The sequence below is a fragment of the Clytia hemisphaerica genome, unplaced genomic scaffold, assembly GCF_902728285.1.
Source record: "Clytia hemisphaerica strain Z4C2 unplaced genomic scaffold, Clytia hemisphaerica genome assembly, whole genome shotgun sequence".
NCBI classification, from domain to species: Eukaryota; Metazoa; Cnidaria; class Hydrozoa; order Leptothecata; family Clytiidae; genus Clytia; species Clytia hemisphaerica.
The window spans coordinates 315,144-335,006 of record NW_027103372.1 but is presented as its reverse complement, the minus strand read 5'-3'; the positions used below and the strand labels follow the sequence as shown (position 1 = coordinate 335,006).

The 19,863-nt window shown below is 34.8% G+C and overlaps 1 protein-coding gene across 1 annotated transcript; it reads left to right on the top strand.

The window, feature by feature from the left end:
* The first annotated feature begins 190 nt into the window (after window positions 1-190).
* Window positions 191-19,516, top strand: LOC136823359 (X-linked retinitis pigmentosa GTPase regulator-like). Its single transcript, XM_067079533.1, has 18 exons — window positions 191-544; window positions 6,576-6,701; window positions 7,949-8,041; window positions 8,546-8,608; window positions 8,835-8,899; window positions 9,094-9,184; window positions 10,134-10,283; window positions 11,050-11,235; window positions 11,475-11,609; window positions 12,389-12,723; window positions 13,021-13,156; window positions 13,545-13,579; window positions 13,882-14,706; window positions 16,546-16,593; window positions 16,858-16,948; window positions 17,117-17,175; window positions 18,719-19,018; window positions 19,283-19,516. The coding sequence occupies exons 1-18, from the start codon at window positions 508-510 to the stop codon at window positions 19,430-19,432; spliced, it is 2,925 nt and encodes a 974-aa protein (XP_066935634.1). The 5' UTR covers window positions 191-507; the 3' UTR covers window positions 19,433-19,516.
* Window positions 19,517-19,863: the final 347 nt, after the last annotated feature.

Genomic DNA, 19,863 nt, shown 5'->3' with positions numbered 1-19,863 from the left:
TACCGACTCATTGATTTTAGAAATTCTTATTTCCAGAAAAGATGATATATTTGCCTGAATTCTCTAGCCCAAAATTACGAAATGTACTGAAATATAAGTAAAGACAACTCAAATAGCTTTATCTAAAAACTAAAAGATGTCAAATTTGCCATTTAGCTATAAGAAAAAAACTTTGATGTGGTAGCTGAGCATCATTCGGACCATTACAAAATTGATTCGATAAATATTTTGTCATCGCTTAAAATCACTTTGAGCTTGAAGCCTTTAAAATCAGGACCGAAATATCTGGCTAGGATGAATGCTGAACTTGTTGATAATAAGGATAAGACTTAGGTCTGTAGATTTTCTTAGAATTAAAGAATGCGTTTAACGGATGTTACCTACGAAGCTTCACTAGAAACAAATCACAACAACGAAAATATGACTTCTTTAAGCTGGAATGAATACTGTGTGTTTTGAAAGATGTTTGTTGTGAAGGGAAACTGACAATGAATTCATTAATTGAAAATGGCTGCTCCAGAGGATAATGATCATTTAATACCAGGTTTCTATTTTTAATGCACTATTTTTTTTTTTCAAGTACTTTCGACAACATGCTAATTTTTCATTTCTTTTGTCTTTCTTTCCCTAAAAAGTTTTATTCATATTAGTCATAGCATAGGCAATGGTCATTTGCAAATCACAAGTAGGGAAAATATTGAATCTACCCTTTGATTGCGGTTACTGTGATAGCCTGATTGGGTTCTTTCTTTCCGTCAGTCAGGCACATCCCCAGACGATGTCGATGTCAATCGAACAGAATCGAACGAAAATTCCAATCGAACGCAATCGAATGATTGCGATTCGATTGCCGAACACAATCGAATATCAATCAAACATCAAATTCTGGGTAAAATTCGATTACGTTCGATTGATATTTCGATTACGTTCGATTGATATTCGATTACGTTCGATTGATATTCGATTGTCATTTCGATTGATGTTCGATTAGGTTCGATTGATATTACGTTTGACAGGTGGTCGATTTAATTAGATTCCAATTTACCTCAATATTCCTTTCAATTTCGAGCGCCTCTTATCCAGACCCCCGCGCTCGATAGGATCGATCATCGGAACGGCTCGATGACGGATCGATATGTGATCGATGGATTACTTATCGATCCGGATAGGAGATCGATGGAAGATTCAGCCATTAAAAAGTCTTGAGTATCGATCCTTCGTTGATCCATTATCGAGCTAGTATTTCAATCGAGTATATCGATTCGTCATCGATCGTTAATCGATTCGTCATCGATCGTTAATCGATTCGTCATCGATCGTTAATCGATTCGTCATCGATCATTAATCGATTCGTCATCGATCATTAATCGAGTATGCATCGATTATAAATCGATTATAAATCGAGCTAGGGCTCAGGTGAAATTCCGTAATCTAAACCTTCCAGCAGATGTTGAAAGTTTCCCCGACCTTTTCCCAGAGCTTTCTTAGCGTGTCGGAAGAAAATTTCTACATCGGGTGCCAGATAAGTACCGATAAGTAAATCCGGTTTGACGCCATTAGATCGATTAATCAATATAAAAACGGTTGATATTTTGATTGGATCGATAGAGGTGTCGATAGGTAATCGATAGGTATCGATAGGTGTCGATAGGTAATCGATAGGTGTCGATAGGTAATCGATAGGCGTCGATAGGTAATCGATAGGTGTCGATAGATAATCGTTAGCAAGAAAGATCGATTATTATTATTATTAGAGCTCGATTTTTAGAAAGAGTCGATAGGGTTGATAAGATCGATAAAAGATCGATGATAGATCGATGATAGATCGATAACTAATCATAAGCTTAAAAAAATCTTGAGTATCGATCCTCTATCGATCTCCTATCCGGATCGATAAGTAATCCATCGATCACATATCGATCCGTCATCGAGCCGTTCCGATGATCGATCCTATCGAGCGCGGGGGTCTGGTCTTATTAGGGAGGTTAAGTATCGATACAATAGGTAAATCAACGCAACGAACGGGCTTTGACACACAACCTGCAGTAAACATGTGGGCCTGCATGACCTGCATTTTCTAGAATCCAGGCTAAGATGATTTATATCATCTCGTTTAACTCTTCAAATGTTGAACGAGAATCAACGTTAACCAACAGAATCAATTAGTCGAACCAGTCGAATGCATAATATAAGCCAACCGAACGTTAGTCGAACACAATCGAATCAATCGAATCCAGGCACTAATCGAACGCAATCGAATCAATTGAGAAAATTGCGGTAATATTCAATTGGCATTCGATTACGTTCAGCAATCGAATTTCAATCATTCGATTGCGTTCGATTGCGTTCAATTGATTCGGCGTTCGATTCGTTCGATTGGCATCGTCTGGACATCCTGGCAAATGAACCGGGTGAGCATTTGCATGGGGTATTCGCCACCCAGTGTAAATGAGATAGGACGTCTCAGGCTAAAAGCGTGAAAATGAATAAAAATGAACTTCAAACTGAAAAAGGGAAAAAATAAAAGGAAGAAAACTGGGAACTTTATTTTTTCGTTAAAAGTTTCTTCAATCTTCAAAGACAAAATTGACCCATGGAAAAAAAAATTTCATCTATGCAGTTCTTTGAAATGAAGCAAAATATTTCCAACCCGGTTCAATTAAACTGGGTATTCGGCGCTATTACGTCACTTTCATTTTCGACCCCGTTCATTTGCCAATGGTCGCAAGTGAAAAATACCCCGTTCATTTGCCAGGATGTGCCTGACTGTCCGTGAATGGTCCTAAGAAGGCGAGGCCGAGAGGGGAATTTTATGTTCTGTTTAGGCGAGGGGAATTTAATGTTCTGTTTACCGTCGCGTTGCAAAAAATATTTGATGCGGCAAAATTTCATTATTCATTATTCATTATTCCTACCTGGTGCTTCCCATCTCCAACGAAGTTGAATTCCACCGTGAAATCGAGCTGCTTTCACTTTCGGAATCAAAATGACATGCGCGAAAATTCAAACGTGTTCGAGACGCGTCTCTAAAACGCGAATTTCTACAACACCCTTTTAGCCGCCCACTGCTTAAAAAAATACCTGCCCCATTCGCGGACGTGATTGGAACCATTTTTTTACTTGAGGCGCACATTTTGTTAGCGAAGATGTTATTTTTTATTCACTTTGAGTGTTTTGGATAGCTTGGCACAGGATGCTGGCAGTTGACGGTAAACAGAACATCAAATTCCCCTTGCCTTACCGTCGACCGCCCGTCGAGTAAGAGTTTGGCCATAACGAATAATTGCAATTCGATTGTCGAACGCAATCGAATCGCAATCGAATCGCAATCGAATATTACCCAGGATTTGCCGTTCGATTGCTTCGATCACGTTCAATTGTATTCGATTATGTTCGATTGATTTAGATATTATTCGCTTTCGTACAATACTTAATAAGCGCTCGGCCGCCCACGCTAAAAAGCTCTAACAGAGTGATCCAATTTAATTTAATCGCAATCAAACTCATCAAACATAATTGTAATCGAACCAATAGAACATAGTCAACTGTTAATCGAACCAATCTAACCTTATTCGAACGCAATCGAACACAATCGAATATTACCCGGAAATTGGCCGTTCGATTGGGATTCGATAAGCAAATCACAATTATTCGATCGCGTTCGATTACGTTCGATTGGTTCGATTGCGATTTTTGTTCGAAGTTGTTTGATTGACACCGTCTGGCTTTACGTCTTGCCTATCCAAAAGAAAAGTACAAAAAGTTATTCAATTCTTTCTTGGAAAAAGTCCTTTTTAAGGATCTTAGGTTTACTCCCCGGCATTAAGACAAAGATGTTATGAAATTTCAACCTTTTTTTCACAAGATAAGAAAAAGAAATATGTTATATTCATTGGCACTCTGCTGGCTTTTTAAGCTCAAAAGTTAGAGGTTAGCAAGATTTTTGAGAAATCGCAAAGTTTTGTTTACAAAATTGAAACATCCACGATGGCTTGTAGAAATATGCTCTCCATCCGTGTTGCTCCATTTTTCAATCTCACCATTCTGGTCTGTAAAATGCATAATTTTGAGAAAAAAATAAATAAATAAAAACTTTATCTCAGGAACCTTCCTACCAAGTTTCAATGCTGCAGCATTAATAGAAATAAAATTAAATTAATAAAAGTGTGTTTTTTGACATAACACACAGATTTTTTGTTTTAAAACTATGATTTTTTCAAAAACCTTCAAAAATTGTTCTTAATAAAAGTGGTATTTTCATGAGATAAAAATTTTTATATCTCACAAACGGCTTGACCAATTTTGATGTTAATGACCCCTCATTTTTTTTCTTTTTTGAAGCTCTTTCAAATGAACATACTCTCAACAGGTAGAAAAGGTCCCTACTTTAATCAAATACTCTTAAATTCTTCAAAATATATAAAGTTCGATTAAGTTCGACTAAAGAAATCGAACTTAATCGAACTTTTTTACAAATCAAAATAGACCTTAAAATATAATAGTTTAATAATAGCTTTTATTGGACCTAACCCGGTGGAGGTCCTATAAATTAACCTTTGTCCGTTCGTTCGTCTGTTCGTTCGTTCGTTCGTCTGTTCGTTCGTTCGTTCGTTCGTTCGTTCGTTCGTTCGTTTGTTCGTTCGTTATTAGCTTTCCTCATGATTGGCTCGTTAGTTTTTTCTGATTTTTTGCACAAAGATGCATAACTATAAACCCTCGAATGTGACGGAGCCCGATTTTCAAAAAAAAAATTTTGGGGCAAATTTGGGCCAAAAAACGGCTAAAAAACTGGTTTTTTGGACTTTGTGAAAAATTAGGTCGTTAATTTTTTCTGATTTCTTGCATGAAAGTAGGTAAAAGATGGCTTAAGCAAATTTTTGCAAAAAAATTTTGTTGGCTCAAAAAACGCATGTTTATCTGTAAGAATCACTATTAATAAGCATACATCAATGTTCTTGGTTAAATTACTCAATTTTTTTATGAGATAGATGTTTTTTTGCTCATTAAGTTAATATTTCAGGAGTATGAAATGACGTTTTTTTAATAAGAAACAAACGACTAATTTTAATAGATCGTCACTATTTGTGTTCTGAATGATTGTTTAATGGTCACGCTCACGTAAATCAATTTTATATGTGTTAAATGCATAACCAGGTAGGTCCATAAAAGTATCACTTGTTATTAATGATACACCCATGCTACCCATACGCTCCATCTCATAAATTATTCAAATTGGCAAAACTTAACTTTTGAATAATGTTATTGTACACAACATGATATTGTATTTCTTCACCACAAATATAAAGAGAGTGTTTGTTTATTATACGAATGGCGCCCTGTCAAGTGCTAACCAATTCATCCCAAAACTAGTTAAAGCGATTGTCTTGTATTCAATTGAAGTTCCTCGTAGAAACACTCGCGAATTAGACCCCACTTGTAGAGTCCTACATTTTATTTACACGATAGGTTCCATTTGGAAGATTATTTATTTTAAAATCATTCTAAATCTTTCCAATTCACCCCGTCTTTAAATAAGGTATATATATTCATAGAACTCAACGAAAATGCTTTTTAGTATATAAAAAAAACAAAGCTCAATGATATTCATGGATTTCCATATTATATAATAATTTGATATTTTTGATTTCAAATTTATTAGCAGAATTTCTGTTGAAGCTGTCGAACTTGGCCAAACAGAATTTTTGTCGAATTTTCATTTGTTGAACGTTTTTGTCGTTGAACTTTGTTGAAAGAAGTTTTTGCCGACTTTGTCAAACCTTTCTTGTTTTCAACTTTGTCAAACGTAGATTTTAATTGAATTTGTTAAAAAAAATTTTGCTGTCAAACTTTGTCGAAAAGATTACTAAGTTTTTTTAAGATTGCAAAAAAATGCCACATAGAAGAATTCACTATGTCAATAGAGCAGTAAAAAATAAACTTTCTTATTTTTCCATTTCTTTGCAAAAGTTCCAGAAAGGAAAATAAAGGAATAATAATGATAATTGAATACTCACACTTATCAAGTGTTTGATTATTCACAGATATAATCGATTGATTAACAATTCAATTGGCAAGTTTGCTAAATTGTGTGTGTAAAGAGGGTGTACGTGGGTTGCATGGGTCAAAAAATCTTTTGTGCGGGTCAATTTTTTTTGTGGGTCAAATTTTTTGCGTTGGTCAATTTTTCATGTTAGTCAATTTTTTTACATGGGTTAATTTTTTTTGCATGTATTAGTATAGTTATTGAAAAACGTTTGCAGCAGGTATTTCACCTCATCAAATTAATTTGCAAGTTGGAAGCAAAAAGAGGATTGGTTCTTGGTGATCAGACGACTTGCTGCAACAGAATTCCTGAGTTAGAATACTTCAATTTGAAGATGAAAATGCCCAATATTAGACCTTTGGGCAAACGTGACGGTCTATTTAATAACAAATTACTACAGCATACATCCATTACTTGCCTTCCTTTTGACAAATATAATATATACAGGATAATTTTGTCTCCAGGTAACTAACCGTTGTCTCGTTAATTCACAGTTAGATGGCATTACCATTGAAAAAAATTATTTTTTTAGAAACTGGTGCAGTATTTACATTTGGTAGAAGTCGGTTTGCTGATAATTTAGCAAACAAATTTTGGATAAAGAATGATAAGTGTGTAAAGATAGCATGTGGTGACCAACATTCTGCTGTTGTTACAGGTGAGTCCAGCACTATCTTTATTTATAAAATTTCTCCTTATGATTTATGTACATTTCGCACTCCACACTGTATAGACAGTTTTGAAAAGAACTAAACAACTGCCTAAATTTGGAGTGATTTTATTTGCTTTTAAACTTTTCTATCTTTAAACCCTATTAGCCCCAAGCTTTTTTGACTTAATTGTATCCCCAGGGGGGGTAGAATCTACCACCCTCGATTATTTTCGATCTAGAAGAGCTACGGCCATGAAATTTGGTACAGATGTTCTCCATCATGATACAATTTTCCAGGAAGAAAAAAAAATTGATGACGTCATTCAAAAACTGATGACGTCATCACAAAATTTCCACCTGTCGGAAAAAAGCCCAAATATATGGTTTACAAAAATGTCTATTACAGACGAACCAATAAAGATATTTCGATTCTGTTTGAAGATTCTGAAAGGTAAAAGACTGTTCTTTAACATAATTGCCGGTTTTGCAATTTCCAATATTTCTTAAAATCTATGCTGAAGATGAGTAAAATTTTCAAAATTTGATGACGTCATAAATGATGACGTCATCATTTTCAAAAATTTTCTTTAGATTTTTTAAATTTGTATTATCAATGCCTAACACGTGTCAAAATTTGAAAATGATTGAATAAATAGTTTAGAAGTTATCAGCACTTTAAAATTTTGAGTTTTAAGGATTTTAGCTGGGTTTTATGTCATGTTTCACAATAAAGTCATAAAACCTGATCTGGACAACCTATGACCCTAAAATTTTGTACAAGTACTCTTAATAAGATTTTATTAAAAGTCAGAAAGTTTCAAGTCGTTTGAAAAATTTTTCTCCGAGATATAAACAAAAGAACTCCAGCGTGGTAGATTCTACCCCCCCCCCTGGGGCTAATAGGGTTTAAATGGATAACATGCGGGGTTCCGTTCAGATTTTTTGAAAAATAAGGGGCATTTATGGTGTCAAAGGTGATTGTATATTGCTTGTAAATTGTTGTTCTAAAGATATGATCAATTAAAGAGAATGTGTCAAGAAAGGTGGACACATACTTACCTTAAACAGCTTACTTTTTTGATTTTGAGGTACAAAAGGTTGTTGTTACTCGCTAAGGATTTTTGGAAATCCCTAAATGTTTATTTTGAAAAGATATTTGTGCAGTGGTAAGAATTACTTATAGTAGATAATATTATATGTTGGTGAATTTGAATTTAATTTTAAATTAAAACAAAACTTTCTTTTCTTTGTAGAACGTGGCAGAGTTTATGTATTTGGAAATAATGAGTGGGGACAATTGGGGTTAGGACACACTAAGGCAAGCAATAAACCATCTTTTATCAAAGGTAAACCGATTTTTCATGCATGGAAACACATCACTTGGGTGGATTTCCAGATCTTATTGTAAAGATCAGTACCTTAAAGGAAGAAATTTTGGCGAGAATTTAATTTGGCGGGTGGCCGAAAAAGTTTTTTTAGAGGGAATTTAATTTGGCAGTTAACTTGAAAAATTAAATTTGGCAGGAATTTAATTTGGCGGATGAAGGATATTTTTGTCCAAAAAACGCCATTAAAAAAGGAAAAACCTGCTTTAAAGCCTGGAATAGCACACATTTGGGGGAGTAAATAGAGCAATTTAAATTTGGCGGGAATTTCATTTGGCAGATGACAGAAAAAAATAAATATGGTAGGAACTTATTTTCCTCCTAAAATCTGCCAAATTAAGTTCCCGTCAGTTCCCGCCAAAATTTCTTCCCTTAAGGTATGCTTTTCATGATGTTTGAGGCTTTTTGGACGAATTATTATTTTTATGATTTTATTAAAATAAAATTTGATTGTCATTTTTTTAGTTTTGAAGCCAGAGAAATGTTTATCAGTATCATGTGGAAGAAGTCACACTTTGCTTTATACTCGTGAGTGAAAAATTATTGTAAACGTCTTCAATTAAAATTCAAATTTAGCCTCAAATATCAACATTAACTAAGCTTAGCCTTGATTGTACCTTTTAAGCCATTGGATGTATAATTCAAACCAGGTTCAAACACATAATATGAGACAATCAATAATCTAGGTGTTTTATGTTTTTGGTACTTGTCTCAAACTTAGTTGCTTTACTGTGTACTTTTAAATTTCTCTTAGAATCAGGGAAACTTTTTAGTTTGGGTGGAAACGAAGATGGCCAACTTGGACACGGTGACCGAAATGTAAGTAATTTCTTTTTTCAAGTCGCAGGGAGGATTATTCTTTTGTAAGCTCGGGTGAGCATTTTCTTTTTTATTTTGTTTGCCCACTCGAGAGAATGCTTTTTAACTTTTAGGAAACATATACATCATGTAGATTGTTGTAAGTATAGTGATATTGGGAGTATTCACATATTTCTTTTTAATTTTCTTTTTAGAATGAGACTTCACCCAAACAAGTTGAAGAATTAGAATCAGTCAAATTGAAAGAAATCTCTTGTGGAGCAAATCATTCTGCTGCTCTGACAGGTTTTTGATAACTCCTTTCTCTTTAATTCAAACTTTTTTAATTGCACATCAAAGAGTTAAAAAGCGTACCTCCCTGGACTTCTTTCAAACCCCCAGGCTGTCATACCTCTCTATTATAGACTCTTTCAATTTTGAAATGGCCAGTTCTTTTATCATCATAATATGATGAACATTTTTGAACCTATGATATTGATATTGTAAAGTTTTCGCCTTTGATTTTCAAAAAAGAACTTTTTGCAAAAAAATCATCTTGAACTGTGAAATTTTATTCCTTTATATTGTACAAACTTTTGAGATTTTCTTTTTTGCTTTCGGAAAAAAAACTATTGAGGTAATTTTGATATTGAAGTGAACATATTTTGACACTTTTGTTTCTTATATAAAACTCTATTCCCCTTTCAATGTATTACTGAGCCAGAATTTACTGACTAAAAGATACCTCTGATTAGGTCAAGAAATTTATGGAACACAACTACCTTATCCGCCAGATAACAGGCGACAGACAACAGATAACCAACCACTGCTCAAATTTGAACTCATACCAATTAGGGCTGTAATCTCAAAACATTTTGAAATGGTAAATAAAGTCAAGATAAACTAATTTTGTATGAATGTCCTAGCTTGTGAATCAAATCGATTTTTTCACGAAATTTTGGAAGTTGAGCAAAATCATCTTTTAAACATAGTTTAATCCACCAAAGTTGAGTAAAAAGGGTGAAGACGCTGCCTTAAGGTCAAAAAATGCAATAATTCAACTATTTATAATATCATCCCCTTCTGACACAGGCCCTTACTGCACCTCGTCATCGACGTCTTCGACATTCTTCTAATCAGTGCTAATGTACATTTTTTCTAAAGTTATTCTCTCCCAACAAAATATTAAATTGGTATTCCTAATGAAAATAATTGATAATAATTAAGATACAGTAGAGTTTATTCTGATCTTTAGTTTCAGGGAAAGCGTACACTTGGGGGTTGAATACAGAGGGGCAATGTGGTTGTGGTGAAGAAGATGAAATTTCCATACCAACAGAAATCGAATGGGACCAAAAGATTGTCTCCATTTCATGTGGATATTATCACACAGCTTTTGTTACAGGTGAAAGTCGTACTTGGTTAAAAAAAATTCTAAACTTTTATCCGTATTGGATAAAGCTATTGTTACAATTAATTTGATGTCTAAAACGGCCAAAAAATGACCAAAAATAGCCAAAATAGACTTGTTTCACAGGGCTGTAACATTTTATTTAAGAAAGATTATGTTAAATTTGAAGTAAACGAGTTTCAAATTATTCTAAGAAGTGCCTTGCCTTGTTTTTTAAACCAGTGGAGCATTCTGTATTTTTTTCATCGTCATTTTTCTTTTTCAATTTTCGATATTTTTTTCAAATTTCAACCTATTAGACAATTCTCTTCTATCATATCTTTCCAACGATGTATATTTTTTAAACATAGCATAAATGGGTGCTAAACGAATTGTTAACAAAGTAAAGATTCTATTTGAGATGGATATAAATTTTTCAGTCTGTTTTATTACAACCAATGGACAATGGCAATAGGACAATAGCATCTAGTCTATGATGGACTAGATTTTCAAATTTCAACTACAGTTGACGCTCTTTAATTCGACGTTCTACTATTCGATAGGCTTCCTTATTCGATGAAATGTAAATTCCCTGTCAACATGAAACTCTCATAAACGACGCTCCCTTATTCGATAAGCTCTCTTATTCGATGAAAATCCAATTCTCCTTGAAGATCGAATAAGAGAGCGTCAACTGTATTTATTTGATAAGATGAAATCAGAGAAGTTAACTCAAAACTAATCTAAGTTTAACCATTGCTAATATTTAATTCAATTTTAGGGAATGGTATGCTTTACACATTTGGAGAAGATGAGACTGGGAAACTAGGCTTGAAAGAAAATCAGTTATCAAACACCAGGCTCCCACAGGCTGTAGAGAAAGCACATGGTGATGGGTATATCAAAGTAGCCTGTGGTGCAAGACATACTGTAGCCATCACACAGAAAGGCAAATGTTTTTCTTGGGGTATGGTACATTGTTTGATCTTTTACCCATGGAGATTTCTCTTGTCTTGTGACCTGCATTTCTATTGGCTTTTCTTAAGAATTTTCCTTTATTACCGAGTGAACCCAGTATCCGAGTATCTCTGGTATAACGCTTTCATCCAAAGTGCTTCATACAGCATGAAGTCTCACATTGAATTTATGATCATCAAGTTGTAGTAGCTTTCAGGTGTCGTTTACTCACTAATTTGTAATTTCCAGGTGATGGGAGTCATGGTCAGTTAGGCCATGGTACATTTGTTCAGGAAGTGGCCACACCCAAATGTATCGAGTTGTTGGTCGATCAAAAGATTGTTGAAATTTCGTGTGGTGAAAGTCACACGGCTGTCGTATCAGGTCGAAATTCATTTTGTTTATATCCCATTCTGGATTTATTTTCGCGATTTCTTCAATGTCATGGAAAATGCAATAAGAACAACGAAACTTGGCTCATTAGACCTACTTACGCGTACAAACTTTCGCGAGCAGAATCTTTCGCGATTTTCGCGAATTTTGGCCCTTTTCGCGAAAGTAAATGTCTTTAAAAATTCTAGGAAGGGCCATTCGCGAAAGTTTATGCTCGCGAAAAATTCTTGACAAAATAGAAAATCTGTAAAACTTAAAACTTTGAATAAAATGTAACTTTTATGGCACTTTTTAGCCTGCTAAAAGACGGACAAAATGTTTCAAGCCAATCCAAGAAGTATTTTTCCCTCTCTAAGCCATTTTTTCCTGTGAAAATTCTCAATTTTACGTCTTGATTCGTGAAAGTTTATGCTCGCGAAAAATATTTTTCTGTTAAATTCGCGAAAGTAAATGTCGTGAATTTCGCGATTTCTCGTCCTCGCGAAAGTTTGTACGCCTAAAGTAACTAATATAGTCTAAAGATGAGATATCAGACACTCTTATATCACACGTGTCACATTGAAGTTCTATTGTTTTCGAACAGGACTTGAAGATTAAAACCTTGAATATTATGGCTTTAAGAACAATTAGCCGGTTAAGGTTAGAAGTTACACCGTTAAGGACAATAAATGGAATCTTTGAGCTCCATTTCATTGTTCATCGGACGATCTCTCTTTTTTAAACACACTTTAAGTAATATTTTGACGTGGTGCTTTTGCTTTACCTTTTAGAGAGTGGAAAGATATTTACGTTCGGTGACGGTCGTCACGGAAAGCTCGGTCAAGGGGACGAGTGCTTTTCCAATCTCTTCAAACCGACTCTCATTACACGCTTCAAAGGTTTCCACGTCACTCAAGTCTCTTGTGGGGGATGTCACATGTTAGTGAGTGCTGTACGTAGGGAAAATGCTGATGAAGATGAAGGAGAAGATGAGACTGACTCCTTAGCTAGTTCGATGGTCTCGAGACGTAGTATACAAGATGCGAATATGACATTGAAACCAGGTGCTATGACATTCCCGACCGTCTCTAAAAGAGATAAAAGAAGAATGAAAGACGAAGAAGGAGTAAGACATGTTTTCATTTTTTTGAAATTTATTCCCGAGTTTTGTGAAATCGGATTTATTCTTAGTAACTTTGCTGTCCTTTTATTCTAATTTTCTCCTAACTTGGTTCTGGGTCAGTCAATCAAAAAGATGATAGTCCGACGGGATGGAATCAAGCCGAAGCTTTCGATGACTTTTAAGTTTATTCAATTGAACGTTCTTTTTTCATTGAAGCTTATCAAACTGAACGCTCTTTTTTTATCTTTATCATTTTCATCACATGAGCCTTTTCCACAAATTTTCTAATTATCATTTCAGGGTTTGAACCAATCATTGAATTTAAACCAATCACTAAACAATTCGATGAACATGGCACAATTAAGTAAAACTGTTCCACAACTACCTTCCTCGCTGGATAAAAGTCGATTACCAAAGATTCCGGGAATGTCTCCAAGTAAGTCAACAAACATTTAATATATGATTATTTTTTTTGCTAAAATCAGGTATTTAAACATAACCTAATTCAACAACGAAATATCACTGTTTTTATTTCAGTCCTTAACACTTATAAGATTATCTATGATGAAATTGGCCAACAAATTTTAAGAACATGCTAAGAATATCACCAACATGGAATTCGGCAAAAGAGCCTAAAAATGTCATCTTTAAATAATCACATTTCGATCATAACCTAAGAATACCGTAAGAATATTATTTTAGAATGATTTTCCACCAAAAGGTATATTTTTAACCATGATGTAATGAGAAATACCAATCTTATGCGTGCGTTAAAAAAAGCGTGTAACAATTATTATTATTTTTATTATTTTTGACATTTTCAGGACCAAACAAAGAGGGTCAGGATATGCCACCTGTGGTAATTACCCATTATTTTCTCTTTCTACTTTCTAACGAAAACCAAACAACCATATCAGATGGTCTTATTTTGATTAAACCAAAGTTGCCTATTGATGATACTGTTGTAAGGAAGTCTGTATTGAATACATTTTTTTTGTACCGTTTAAAAAAAACTAGCCTAGGTTACTACTGATTATCCATGCGAAGTTTGAAGACCTTAGCATAAGTAGAAAAGGCTACGTCACATTTTCAATTTCAGGCCAGTTATCTTTTTTTTGAAACACTCGGTACTTTGAATTTAATTTTTCTTTCTCATCTTAGCCTGCAAGACGAAATTTGGATAATGGAGCGCCAATACCTGCAAAAAGAAACTTAAAACCGTTGAACAACGAAAAAAGCTCTGAACCTACGAACGATGTGCAAATGAAACAGAATAAAAGACTTGTTGCTGAAATCAGTTTTTCGCGTAACGCTCCACCGCCTCGTAAAAAAGTTGAACCTCCGAAACGGGAGGACTTGAATAGCAATAACGAGGAATTAGTTCGTAAAAACAACCAAAAGAATCGTAAAAAGGACCTTTCTGAAGAGGAGGATAGTGAATATGATAGTGTCGAGGAAAATGTAAATAAGCATAAAAAAGAACGGACTAGTAAACTAAAATCTTTGAAACAAAGGAAAGGGAAGAGTTTTGAGGACAGTGAAGAGGAGGAAAGTGACGAAAATTCTTCCAAACAACCTTCGAGTAAAGCATCCGTTAAAAATTCGAAAAAATCGAAATCTCTCGATAATGAGAGTTTCGACGATGACGAGGATGATGATGAAAGTGAGTTTGAGGAAAACTCGAAAGCGAGTAAGAATAGAAGTACGAAGAAAAATGATAAACTCCCTGCTATAAAGAAAAGACCTCTACCCCCGTCTTTAAAAGATGATGACGTCAGTGATTATGAGAGCGGTGAAGAGGAGAGTGAGGAGAGCGGCGAAGAGGAGGAGATGTTGCTGCATCAGAAGAGTAAGAAGAAGGACGACGAAACGAAAAATAAAGGAAAAAGTGTAGGGAAAGTGAAAGAAATACAAGTGAAGAAAACAACGCTGAAGAAAGTTCAAGAAGAAGAAGATGACAATGATGATGATGATGACGAGGAAGAGGTACCTTAAGTGGATTAATGTTTGCGTGGACTTTAATCGTGAATTGAGAAAAAATTGTCGCGTGGACAAAATTTCGCCCAATTTCTTTCATTCTCCTGGGGGTTTGGGCCAAAATTCGGATTTTAAGTTTCTCGCGAGAACAAATTTACACGAAAATGGCCGAGACTGTGCAATTTAAGCCTCCACCTGATCTTAATTAAACTAACTTACTTTCAAACGGATTTCAGTGTCATATCGCTTTTCAAGGGGAAATTCTAACTAAATTAATTTTTTTATTTAGTTCATTTTCAGTCTCGCATATTAAATTATTAAGGGTGGTAACGATCGGGAAGTTTTCCCTATGGGAGATGATGAATCCTTACTTTTATTGCGATATTTATATATATTATAATGTGCTTATGAAGCGAAGATAGGGAATTCTTTTGTTTTCACCATTCTGCAACAGTTCTTATTGATGTTATCTGGTACTCGATGTAGAAATTTTCTTCCGACACGCTAAAGCTCTGAAGGTCGGGAAAATTATAAACATCTGGAACCTTTGGATTACGGAATTTCTCCTGACCGTGTTCGTAAAATTTAGAAAGAGTCTGGGGACGGTAAAAAGTTACTAGTGCCCCGAACAAAGAGTACACATGCAAAAAAAATTTCCCGTGCGATTTCTAAATAGTGCTCCGAACTGAAAAATGTAAACAAAGCAGGACGGGAACTAAAAATTTATTGAGAGTGGCTCTAAACCCAAACCCAATTACAGTTCAATTTATAGCAATAAAATGCGAATTCTTTGCTGCTACTAGAATAAATAAGTTTGTCTCCTCACATCGAATGACAATTTCACCTATTCAAGATCTTTTACTGCCTAAAAAAAGTAAACAAGCAATGTCACGAACCAAACAATTAGAAGAGAGTGGCCATGAGCCAAATTTCCCTCAATCTAGTCCAATTTATACAGCAATATGTGAACTTTTTGCTATTTCCAAAATCACTAAGCTTGCCTCAACACACCAAATGAAAATTACACCTGCACTAGATCTTTCACTACCTGAAATATGCATGTCAGCCTCTAAAAATAGAGTTTGGCGAAACAGGCAAAGATGGTCCTATTACCAAAAAATAAAAGCTTTTTCCCCAAGAGACTGATACAATATATGGGAACCTCCCTCCAACTTTGTTATTGGTAAAGGAGGATTCTGGCTTTTCTAAATAAACAACACACAGGTCATGATCAACAAGTTTGTTGATGTCGGTTGGGGTTGGGCGGTCCGCTGCTGCTCTGCATGATGGAGGGCGGTCGACAGGCTCTAAAGGTCTAAATTGGAATGCAGCAGTTTAAAATTCCAGCATAAAAATTATTGGTAAAACTAAACAAAACATACCTGATATGCTTTCTTTGATTTGGCCTTTGAAAATATAACCAGTCAACCACCAAAAACAAATAAATAACAAAAGATAATAATCATGCAATGTCAAGCATTTTTAACTTGGTGCACTTACTAAGAAATTACACTAGGTACTAAATATAATACTGAAAAAGTAATGAAACTGTCAAGTTTCAATAAATCCACCAAAATAAACCAAAAACAGCCAACAATCGAAGGTTTGAATATTTCTCAAGCCTTCTCGCAGGCAGCAGAGATTTTCATGCTAAATTCAGTCGGGTGCAACCGATAGTCAAGCAAAAAGTGTAAGGACGGCTAGACACGACTGTGATGCGGTACATCAAACGATGACTACTATAGGTCTCCGATGGTATATTGGTCCGCTCCTTTAGAGCTTTAGCGTGGGCGGCCGCCAATACGCCATCGGAATATCAGATAATTATTGATGTTTTTCTTTGTATAGGACGAAGAAGATGAGGAAGAAACTGAAGATGAGGATGAAGATGATGAAGTAAGAACATTTTCTTTTGTTCTGTCTTTGTATAGCTAGATTTTGGTTAAGTTGTTAAACATTTTCTTTTTGAAAGGTGGCTTTTGGCATTCAGTAACATTTCTGAATTGCTTTCTTCATATCCTTCTGTCTGCCTGTCTATTTGTAGATCGAATAACAACGTTGTTTTTCTTTGTTGCGGTGTCGATGAATCAAGAGCAAAACAAAAAAAAAAGTTTGTTTCCATTATCATTTATCTTTAAATTACAACTTGAAAAATCTTAGGATGACGAAGAAGAAGAGGATACAAAAACAAAATCCAAAAAGAAAAAAGTTGACGAAAAATCTTCCAAGAAGAAAAATAACACTAAAGACGGTAAGGATCTCAGTTCTCTTTATAAGCATTACATCATTCAGAATCATCATTGCATTTTTAATTTCACAAATGTGTTGCCAATGGGTTTTCAAATTTAAGGGTTGTTTGTGCATCTGAAGTTTGTCTGGAATCATTGAATGCAGAATTTCTGTTTCTTCTCTTCTTCAGGTAAAAAGAAAGACAAAAAGAAGAAAACTGAGGAAGATGATGAAGAAGAAGACGAAGAGGTTTGGGTTTGAGAAACTTTATTCCATTGTTTTTCTTTCTCCGAGCCACCCTAAACGGGATGGACAAATCCTTTGAATTTATTCATCGTCCGGGTCTGATCAATTAGATTCCATAACTCGCACGGGGAACTACACGTTTTTTTGTTGTTTTTTTTAAACTAGTTTTACCAAGCAGCCTCAATGTTTTTTAAGAAATCGGCCTTTTGAGCCTTAAATGTTTCTTACATGTTTCTAAACTTTTTGACAAGGAATGCGGGTGAAGGAAAAAAGCTCTCATGCGGCCGGCCGGAAAAATTTTTTTTTTCTATTTTTGATAACTTAAGATCATTGAAATAGAACTTTAAAGATAACTTTTATTTACAAACAGTATGAAGTAAGCCCTGAATACTAATGCATCAACTAACTAACGAACAAAACTTTATTTACAAGTGGGAATATCTAACCAAACGACGTTTGATAGCGGTCAACTTGATTTTGAATTTCAATTTAATTTTTGGCTAATCAGCCTCAACATGTTTCTTAGATGTTTCTTAGTTTTTAGGCATTCTGAGCCTCATGTTACATTACATAAAAGTGTGTTTCTTAAAAAAAACGTGTAATATTTCAAATTGAGGAGATTCAAGTTAAAGAGACTCCTTTAAAGGGATTCGTTAACTTATGGTCGCATAGTTAGGCTTCGTAAAACTTTTTATGGCCCAACATAAAATCCTGTCCATTCAAGGGCAGTTTAGACGAAATTTGACATCAACCGTACTAAAAAAACTGATGATAAAACTGGCATGAATTTCAGGTCTAAATGGATGTATTTCTTTGTATTTTTTAGTAAGAGACATTCGTAATGTACTTTTTTGCTCAGAATTCCATGCTCTATCCCATGGTATCAATTATTTGTGACGAATTCAACTTTTCACCCATTTTTTCTCTTACTGCTTACCTATAACGTGAGGCCTTTGGCCATAAAAAAATTCCTGGCATAGCTCGCGGAGCCCCTCTCAATAAAAGTCTCAAATACATTTTTCTTTTGAATTCGTGATATGAATCGTTGCAAATATCTTGCATCACGGACCCAACAGCTAATTGGTTATAAGTGACGTAAAATCAGTCAATATATTACTTTCAACCAATCACATGTTGGGTTCGTATGACATTGCAATGGTTCATATTATGAATAGGCCAGAATTCGACACCATAAATTCATAAATTGTTGTAACGGGTCTTAGAGAATGCCCACTTACTATAGTATAATAATATTAATAAAGATTTACAGGTTTGCAGGCCACCGTGAAGACACATGGGCCTCTATAAACCGCTCGTACTTTTTACAATGATCTTTTTGAAATAGAGTTTTTTTCGTTGGCTCCCCCGGACTTTCCATTCTGTGTTGTCTTCCTTGATTTTAGCATTCATTTTTTCGGCTTCTTACACCATTCTTTAATTATCTGTCTTTCATTTTTGGTCAAATCCTCTGTCACTCGGTAAGGAAAGCCTTTTTCTTTTGTTATTGCTTGCAACACTGTGCAATAGTATTTCTTTCCTAAATAAGGACGAGGATGAAGATGAAGATGAAGATGAAGATGAAGATGAAGATCTTGACGAAGTGGATGGAAAGAAGAACAAGAGAAGCAAAGCAAAGAAAGACAAAGAGACGACAGGTAAGGGGAAGAAGAATTCCAAAGATAAGAAGAAGAAAAAGAAAAACGTAGATGGAGAAGAAGAAGAAGAAGAAGAAGAAGAAGAAGAAGAAGAAGAAGAAGAAGAAGAAGAAGAAGAAGAAGAAGATGAGGATGAGGAGAAAGAAAAACCTGACGAAGAAACGAAAGAAGAACCGAAAAAAGGAGGATTTGTAAGTTGTTTATATCGTATTCAAGGTTATAGCTGTGGTTCTCTATTTCTCACATTCTGTTTTGTTAAAGCTTCATACTGAACTCCTGTCACAGTGGTGATTAATTTTAGAGAGGGGGTATTCTTAATGCGGTTGTTAAGTTACTCTAGTGTAGTATAGTTTGTAAGTGTAAATTTGAAACGAAAAGAGATTATAAAAATTTGAGGTTGGGTAAACTTAAGTCTAACGCACTTCTCAAAACCTTTCCATTTCTTGTAATTTCAGTTCGGCTTCTTCAGACGTAACAAAAAGAAACCGGAACCAGTCTCGGATTCAAAAGACAAGAAATCGGAGAAAACGGATCCAGATGACAAGGACAAAGAAGGAGAGGAACCAACAAACCAGTCGAACTCTAAAGCTTGTGTTATTTTATAACATCAAATTACGTGAAGATCCTATTGATGGATTTGATGGTTTTAATGCGGTGGTTGAGCTTCGGATCAAGTGACATGTATGAGGAACCTGGTGAGAGTTTCTTGTAGAGATACAAATGTTATATTGCAATCCTATAGCCACTAGTTTGTGTACCTGGTATATTGTGTATTGTTAAGAGATTCATCATCAGTGACATTATGCGATAAACACTGTCTTATCAGACAAACTTGTGACTCTTAATTGTAATGTGTAGGCAATTTTAATAGTTGTACATATAAAAGAACGATTTTTCTAGATATTTCAATTTTATCCTTACTTTCAAAATAAAAACAATAGATTTATGTTATGTAAAACAGGTGAGTGTCATTACCGTTTTATAGCGACGCTGATTTTTTATCGAGACTTAGATTAGATTTGTATATGTGATTACA